The following is an 8,937-nucleotide window of genomic DNA, read 5'->3' on the forward strand; positions in this document are numbered from 1 at the left end:
TCTGTGTGTGGCTGGGCTGGAAGCAGCCCAGCTCACACGAGCAGCAAGCTCGGGTTAAGGGAGCACTCACTCTCTTAACCTTGGCTAATGGCTGGACTAAAAAGCCAGGCTAGTTGGTGTTGCCCTGCTGAAATTGGGCCTGATCCTGGCGGTTCTCATGTGCAGCCTAACCCAGGCTGGGCTTCCCTAGCCTCAGTTAGACTGTGTGTGACAACAGCCTCTGTATTGTGTTGTTGCAACACTGGAAGATGGTAAGGACTGGCTTGTGCTTTGTGGTTGCCACAGTCTCCATTTGGCAGGTGGCCCAAACTGCAACTGTGGTGGAGTCTAGAAAGAGTCCACAAGGTGAACCCTTCAATGTGGATTCTCAAGTGGAGTCTCCATGTGGCTCTTCCTGATGGTCATTGCTGGTGTTGACCTATGAGCTAAGCCATTCTGGATGCTACAGCTGTGGCTTGAGCAGTTATCACAAAGAGGCTGTTTCAGGCAACCACCACATGCTAAGTGTAATGTGTATAATGGTGTTATAGCAGAAAGCCGTTTAACAAGATAAATGCATTCAGCAGTTTAAAACACCATGAAATATCACTTCTACAACAGCATGAAGTTTCAGCAACTTTTTCCTAGTTTTTGTATAGACAGGTGCTGTTTTTCTTCAAAAGTATGGGTGGGGGTAGGGAAGACTCTCTCCTAGTCTTCCAAATCTTTGTTTGAAATACTTAGACATTCTTTTCAGAGCAGTTTGAATTATGTGAAAAGGCTGCATCTTATTTGTATATACTGACCCTGAATATCATTGTGCTTCTGCCAGACATTATATAATGTGAAAGCTGAGATTTCCCCCTCATTGGGGGCAGAATATTGTAAAACAGGCTCACTCTGCTCATTGGAAGTGTTGATAACCCGCCTTTCAGACCTCCTGGAAGTGGATAAAGATGAGGCATTAACAGAAGCTGATGGATACTGTACGACAAAACTAATGTATGAAGGTAGGCATGCTGAGCAGGTTTTATAGTATGACATCTTAAGATACCTTAGACCACTTTCATTACTTAGTAGTAGCTGCTGACCTTTTTAAATTCATAGTCCTGGTACTAGTCCTTCAAACATTTGCATTTTCTTTAACTCCCTAGTGTCCTGCAGTTTCAAGCTGTGGTTTCCCCGGAGAAATTCTGATAGTTGGTGGCTGCTGAGGATTATTAAATACGTTTAAATAACGTTTTTCTGTATTATTTAAAGGTCCTATTGCACAGTCCTATGTGGTGTTAGTCAGAAACAAATCCCACGGAGTTCTAAGAAAGTGTGTGTAGAATTGTAGCCCTAGTTTGTTTACAGAAAGGTTTTCCAATATTCTAAATAACTATATTCATGTTAATAGCTTCATAGCAATTAGGGATGCTAAAAAAAATTCTGTCATGTGCATATCAGCCTTCACATACATCCAGGCACCATCACCAGAGCATTATGCTGCAGTTCTTATCCTGCATGTGTGTGAGCTTCTGGTCATCATCTTCTCTGTTTTCCAAAGTCTCACTCCTACTTTTGCTCTTTCCTGGCTTTTTCCCCATTAAGGTGCAAAACAGACACTCTTAAGCTAAAACAAACATAACAAAAAGTAATGGGTTTTTGCAATAATGCTTCTGTGTGAGCCTCAAGATGTATGCTGCTCCCTCTTCCACCTTTTGCAGATGAAAGGAGATTGAAAGTTTCTGATTTCACTTTTGAACTATAGTTCCCCATTGTGTTTTGATCCTGGTTCTAATTAACTGTCATTTGAATAAGCCATAGTTTTTGGAGTCTAGGCATAATAGGTTATCGTGGATAGTTTGGAAGTGAAAATAGAAACTTCCAGTCTCCTTTTGAGCAGAGAAAGAGAAGAAAGGATGTGCCAGTACTTGAGCCTGAGACTCATTGTTGATCTCCCCAAGTCTGCTTCTGCCCTTTCAGTTTTTATGACCTCAGCAGTTGGTGGGGGGAGTACAGGGAGGTTACAATGTGTCTGTTTCTGCCTCACATCTAGGAGCTCCAGATCCTTCTCCTCAAACTGCCCCTGAGGGAGGAGGTTAAATGCCTCAGGGGGGTATCTGAGCCCTTTGCATCCTCTCCTCCATACTACCCCCACCCCAGTTGTCATTGGCCTGTGTAACTTTCAAAATCGGGGTGGGATACAAAATCCCTTCTCTAGCTGTGATGAATCCTGAGTAGGCTACCACCATCCACTTTTTAATATGAGCAGATTCACCCTTCCAAGGCAATATTCTGGGAGAATAAAGTGGAAAACCCCTCCCTACAAGAAAGGCTTGAGCAGTCTTAGGTCTTCAGGAGCATGTGACTAGGTTAAGACCCAATAAGGAGTGACACTCATAATAACAACAATAACAAGGATATAATAATAATTGGATGATAAGGAAAACTATAGAGGCATCAACAATCGCTGCTTCAAGTAAACTCTTCCCCAGGAACTACAAGAACCATGCAGTCAAATCCAAGCACTTAAACAAGAATAAATTCCCTGATGTATCTAGCTAGTGTATCTAGGAAGGTCCCTATCCTTCCTACTTGCTGTCCAGATAAGGAACTTCCAGTTGATTCCCAGCCCAAGGCTGTTAGTCTCCCTTTCTTTATCGTGATTGCTGTTCAGACCTCTTGGAAGGCCTCCAGGGAAGAACTGAACTCATAACACACCCCTGCCCTCCTTCTCTATAGGCTCCTTCTCTATAGACAGTAAACACTGTCCCTCACTCTGGATTGGTCCACAGGGATTTGATTCTTCAGGGCTTTCTTCCTTACTTGGAGAGGCCCACCTTCCAAGCAGATACTCTGATTGAGGCCTAGTTCTCCCTCATGAGCCCTGCCTCTCATGAGAATGCTCAGGGTCAGGAAGTTCCCATCTCCCCAGTGTCCAGTGCTCCCCAGTCCTGGAGGCATTGTCACCCCAGCCAGTGATAGAGTTGGCTGCTCTGCCCCACCCCCTTCAGCACCCCAAACAATGCACAGGCGAGGCTGAGCATGGCCACCAGCACAGCCTGCCCACTGGAGCACCAGCATTCCTGCCCAAATACCTAAACCAGGAAGTGAGTTGTGGAAGAAACACAGTACTATCAAATACTTGTATGGAGATTTTCCTTGTGCAACATAACCCACAGTCACACGACTGATGTTTGTCCTATGTATGTATTTTGTACAGGGCTCTTCTTCCTGTGGGTTGTGCAGCAGTGCAAATGAGTGTATGAACTTGAGATTCAGTCTGCGCTTCCTTTTTAATAGCATTTTCTCTTTGTTTCAGTTGTGGACAATAGCAGTAACTGGGCAGTCTGTGGGAAAAGCTCAGGGGTAATATCTATGCCAGTAGCAGCTCGAGCAACTCACAGAGTCCATATGGAAGTGATGCCACTCTTTGCTGGATACCTGCCTTTTCCTGATGTTAGACTATTTAAATACCTCCCTCATCACTCTGCTCACTCGATGCAGCTTGATGCTGGTAAGTGTGTGTGTTTGTGTGTGTGTTTAGTAGGGATGTGCACGAAGATCTTCCGTGCCGACGGGAGGTAGCACTTTAAGGGCGGGGGAGGTTGTACTCACCCCTCCCGCCACATTTCCCCCGCCGGCGCGCTGTCGTTTTGAGTGTTCCTCCCTGCCGCCCCATTTCCTCCGTCGGCCGGAAGTGGCCAGAAGTCGCAAGTGCATGTACGCTCGTCGTGCGTGCGCGACGTCCTCTCGTTTCTCTATACCAGGGCTGCTCCTGCAGATGTTGGCCTACAACTCCCATAATCCTTGGCTATTGGCCACTGGCTGGGGATTATGGGAGTTGTAGTCCAAAAACAGCTAGGGGGCCTAAGTTAAGCAGACCTGCTCTTTACACTTCAAAACAGTAACTCCATTCACTAAAGACCCCGAGTAAGCATGGATATCTTGGGTAATTCACTTGTTTATGTGGGAGCCTCTGAAAATGCTGGAATTTGTCAGCTGAACACATGAGAGAATCCTCTCAGATTCTAACAAAAGGCCCTTGATTAGCCTATAGAGGCCATAGGTTGTTGGTTCTTTCTTTCTCTATATAGCAGGCCAGCTCAACTTAGTCCCCCAGTTGTTTTTGGACCACAACTCCCATAATCCCCAGCTACAGTGGCCAATAGTCAGGGATTATGGGAGTTGTAGGCCAACATCTGCAGAAGGGCCAAAGTTGAGCAGCCCTGCTCTAGAACTTTCATATATTCCTTTGAAGCCTTTTTATCATTCTTTAACTATAGAACAGTCAGAGTAAACTACTTCATATATAGATGTATTTTGGTGGTAATTAGAATCTAGAGGGAGAGGGGTGTGTGTGTACTTAAATGCAAATTTCAAAAGTTATGGCTGAAAAACCTAATTACTAAGGAAGTTAAACTCAGGCTTGAAGAACTGTTTTCAGTTACGTTCACAATGATGTCAAAAGCAATATGTTGTGGTTCCTTGAAGTGCTGTGCTTGAGCCCACATTGAAAGACGAGAGAGAGAGAGAGAAGGCATTATGCTGATTTAAAAACAAACATGCATCTTGTCCATCTCTAAGACATCTTAAGTTACATATTAATTGAGTAAAAATAAGCAAAACTGTCTAGGTAATAAGATGTGTATTAACTTGCATTTTGGGCAGTATAAAAGTGTGTTAAAATAAATAAATATTCAAAATCCCTGCCCAAGGATTGAAAAGGCAGTTTTCACTACCTCTATTAAAAACATTTCTAGCCCTTGTAAAGAACAGTGTCATCTGGCTCTCTCCAGTAAAGACTATAATTGATCTTAATGAACTAAAGATTTACAGTCGTTTTCGGGTAATTTAATAACGTACTATCTGAACCCGCACAGAGCATCTGTGTGGCAGTACACTCCCCCACCTTCTGCCCACCTCCCCCTGCCCCCTTCTGCCCCAGTCTCCGCTCCCCCCGCTGCCGCCATTATTTATCTCTGGCCCGCCCGCCCACCATTATTTCTCACCTGCCTGCTCCTTCCTCCTCACCCCCTTCTGCCCTAGTCTCCTCTGCTCGCTGCTGCCGCCATTATTTATCCCCCACCCGCCTGCTCGGCCACCTTTTTTTTTTTTTGCCCGCTCCTTTCTCCCCTGCCCCCTTCTGCCCCGGTCTGCTCACTCCCCCCGCCATTATTTTTTGCCCGCCCGCTCCTCACTCCCCCACCCCCTTCTGCCCCACTCTCCTTGCACCCCCTTCTGGTCCTCTCCTCTGCTTTCTCACTGCCACCGCCATTATTTATCTCCTGCCTGCGCCACCATACTTCCCATCGGGCGGCTTGAGGGTGGATGCCTGGTGCCTCTCCACCTTTGATGCCGTTCCCTCCCAAGGCAATGGGTCCGGTTTCCTCTTTTCCCCTGACTCTGCTGATTCCCCTTCAGTTCTGCTTCTTCCTCCTCTCTCCCGCATGCCTCCCTGGCTGCTGTTCCCTCCCAAGGGAATGGTTGGAACTCTCACAGGACTTCACGAGAGTTCCAGCAGGCATCCAGACACATCCCCACGCAGTTCCCTACTCAGTCGGCTGTAAGAGAATTAAATATATAGATTTTTCAGCAGTAATCACTACACAGTAGTTAACAGCTACATACATAAAGACCAGAATGGAGTCTGCTTTTCTGAGATACTATGTATAATCATTGCCATGAGTATTACCAATGTTTATTTGATAAGGATTGACAAATGCTTGAGCTGTGATCTAGCCATACCTTACGTATGTGGGAACTTCGGAAAGCACGTGCAAATCCTTTGCGTATTAAGATTTCCTCATTCATTGCAATACTTCATATGCCATCTTTCTGCCAAGGCACTCAAGGCAGTTCACAATCCAAAACTTTAGAGCAGAACAAAAAAGATACAAAATGTAAAACGGCAGAATTGTCTCAAAGGTTGCGGTCATCTCTTTGGTTGCTTTTGGCAGGCATTCCCAGGCCAGGGCTTTCTTCCTTCTGCTTCCACTTTGGGGCACACAGGTCTTGAAGCTGCCCCTGGGAAACCTGGGGAGGAGCTACCCCAGCTGGGCTGTGACAGTAGAAGCTGACGGTAGAAGCTACCTGGGCTTCTTTTGGGGGTGCACACGTCTGTGTTTAGCATTCCTTTTGGGTATACTTTAGGTCAGGCCTGCACAACTTTGACCTTCCAGCTGTTGTTGAACTACAGCCTCCATCATCCCTGACTGCTGGCCACTGTGGCTGGGGATGGTGGGAGTTGTAGTCCAGCAGCTGGAGGGCCAGTGTTGTTCAGGCCTGCTTTGTGTGCTTCTCTAACAACTGATCCAAAAGGTCTGATTTGTGTAGTTGGTATCATGGGTGGTGAACTTGGTTATAATTACCCCGTGTACACCTGCAGTGATGAGTTTTATGCATTTTTGTGTTTAAACAGATAGCTGGATTGAAAATGATAATCTCTCGGTAGACAAGAATATGGATGATCAAGCTGACAACAGTAGCATAAAGAGCAGGGGCAGCATACATTCAGCAGCTAGTGCAGAACACAAAGGTTTGCCCATGCCCCGGCTACAATCGTTTTCCCCTGGACAGGTCTTCAACTCCAGCTCTGGCATGCAGATCCTTGTCATTCCCAGCAAGGATGATCACATTCTGGAGGTCAATGTCACATGACAGCTCTGTGTGTCTGGAGGTCGATGTCACATGAGACTTCAATATGAATGCACTTTAAGGGATCAGAACCTGATTTTTCTTCACTGGAGCATTTGAACGCTAACAAGGCTGTGGCAATTCAACCCTTACTGGCCATGGAAGCATCAGACAATTGTATCAGTTCAAGTGTACAGTGAAGCTTGTGTCAGCTAGTTTATATTGCTACATAAGGGTGTTTGTGTAAAATGAATTTTGGGGTTTTCTCCTCTCTCACATCCTGCTGGTGAAATAAAAGATGCTTACTGCAGTTGGTTCTTTAACTCAAGCAGCTTCGAGAACTTCTGTTTCTTTGAAAATAATTAGTTTTCTGTTCAAAGAATATTTCAGGTTGACATACAATAAGCCTTGCAGTGTGGCTGTTAATGATTTAAGTGTGTGCCTTTCTAGTCACACGACTGTCTGGTTTCCTGGACCAGAGTAGCTTTCCAAATTCCTGTATAATAGGGTAAGCAATTCTTAATCCTATAGCTATCTACAAGATTTTAAATAACGTGTATATATTTTTTTCTTGAAGACTTACTTAACTTCTTCTGTGCCTTGGGATATGTGAAATTTTTTGTCCACTAGTACTCTTCCCATAGAGAGAGCCATTACTTTAACTCACTGGGGATGGATGCCACAGCCACTGCCATCTCCCTACACACACACACACACACACACACACACACACACACACACACGTCTCTCTCTCTCTCTCGATGCAAATATTTAAGTGGCACATAAGTGGTTAAGTTAGTAATGAAGGTTCACTGGACCAAGCTTTCCCCTAAGACTGATATTTAAAATAACTAGATTATATTGATCCTGATTATATAGCTTTTATTAAATATTTGTCACTTCATATTTTTTAAAACCAAAGTTTGTTTCTTCCCCTGTCCCAACTACTGTTAACTTATTATGGACTACAGAGCCATATATATCTATATATTTGCACCTTATTCTAGAGTAATCTGAAAAAAAGCAAATAAAGGCATGGATTATAGAGCCTTACTTGACTGCTTTTCCAGTCTGGTTGTGGGGAAATTGAAGGTCCTACAGTTGAACCTCTTCTGGTCCAGCAAACTGCAGTCACACCATACCAACTGATTATTTTTCAGTTGTAAATGTATTGTACAAATGATTATTTAAGAAGTCTAAACTAACCTAACTGATGTAATGTCTGTGTATAAATTGCACCAGAAATCAAGGTCAAAAATAAATGTTTTTATTGGTGTGTAAGTCAAAGCTTGTAAATAAGTCTAGTGTGCAGAACCTTTTCCAGCTCTCAAACTATGTATTTTTGTACATAAGAACTTCTCTAAAATTCACTGCTACAATCATAGCTGCTGTTCTCCAGTTATTGGTTTGCACAATTTCTTCTTGCAGCCTGTGTGGCCTCTTGGTGAGCAACCTTTGTTGGATGAACAAGTCTCATGGGAACAATGAGAATCTTTGGTAGTTTCTGGAGGTTTTGAGCATGAGCATCTTGGGGTATAAGGGATAGTAGGGATCCAAATCCACAAGTATCCTTGAGTGGTGTGTTCCCCTTTAATTCTTGATTACTTTACTTGTCATAAGAGCCCTCTTTAGAGGGAGCAAGGTAAAATGATGTGTGAGAAACATATTTGCCAAATGTTCTTGGTCATAAAACTTAAGGTTAAAAGAGCTTTTAAAAAAAACAACTTCTGTTTTTTCTTTCTTTTTTCTTTCTTTCTTATACATACTTTGATCCTTTTTTCTTGAATGAATGATTAATGATTAAATTTTCCTACTCATGAATGATCACTGTAGATCGGGTGACTGCTTACTAGTTACTTGCTTTAATGGGGTGGGAGGCAGTGGAAGCAAGACCTCAGGCATTATTGTTAAACAAAATCACCCGATTTTACCTTGTTCTTTCAGTTATAAGAATTAATGAGGCTACACAATGTCCATATGCACACATTTCAATTTTCCATCTAAGTGACAAAATATAAGCAGGAGATAGCCCTGCTTTCTACACTAGTGAACAATTTGAATATAAAAGTACGCTTAAAAAATAGTAAACAATCATCTTGATTGCTTGTGAAAAATCAAAGCTAAGATTTTATTCACAACTAGCATGGAAGAGTTTTGGTTTAGTTTGGCTTTAAAGCTGTGTAAAATTTGCACGCTTAACTTGAAATGAACTTCACTAAAATGCCACAGAAGCTTAGGCTAATCACTACTTGAGGGAATACTTGTATATATTAGGGTAAAGGGATTGGTTTCTGGTTAAAGATGTAAATAATTGACTGGTTTGCTATATGTGTATCT

General features: G+C 43.4%; 1 protein-coding gene across 1 annotated transcript in view; it reads left to right on the forward strand.

Annotated features, from left to right (window-relative positions):
- TRAPPC10 (trafficking protein particle complex subunit 10) overlaps positions 1 to 7,984 on the forward strand; it is a 98,609-nt gene extending 90,625 nt beyond the window's left edge. Inside the window, exons 21-23 of the mRNA XM_053309625.1 lie at positions 812 to 989; positions 3,287 to 3,481; positions 6,386 to 7,984. Coding sequence (XP_053165600.1) covers positions 812 to 989; positions 3,287 to 3,481; positions 6,386 to 6,624 — 612 coding nt within the window. The 3' untranslated portion in view covers positions 6,625 to 7,984. The remainder of the gene's footprint in view (positions 1 to 811; positions 990 to 3,286; positions 3,482 to 6,385) is intronic.
- Positions 7,985 to 8,937: the final 953 nt, after the last annotated feature.

This window comes from Hemicordylus capensis, chromosome 3 (assembly GCF_027244095.1).
Source record: "Hemicordylus capensis ecotype Gifberg chromosome 3, rHemCap1.1.pri, whole genome shotgun sequence".
Lineage (NCBI taxonomy): Eukaryota > Metazoa > Chordata > Lepidosauria > Squamata > Cordylidae > Hemicordylus > Hemicordylus capensis.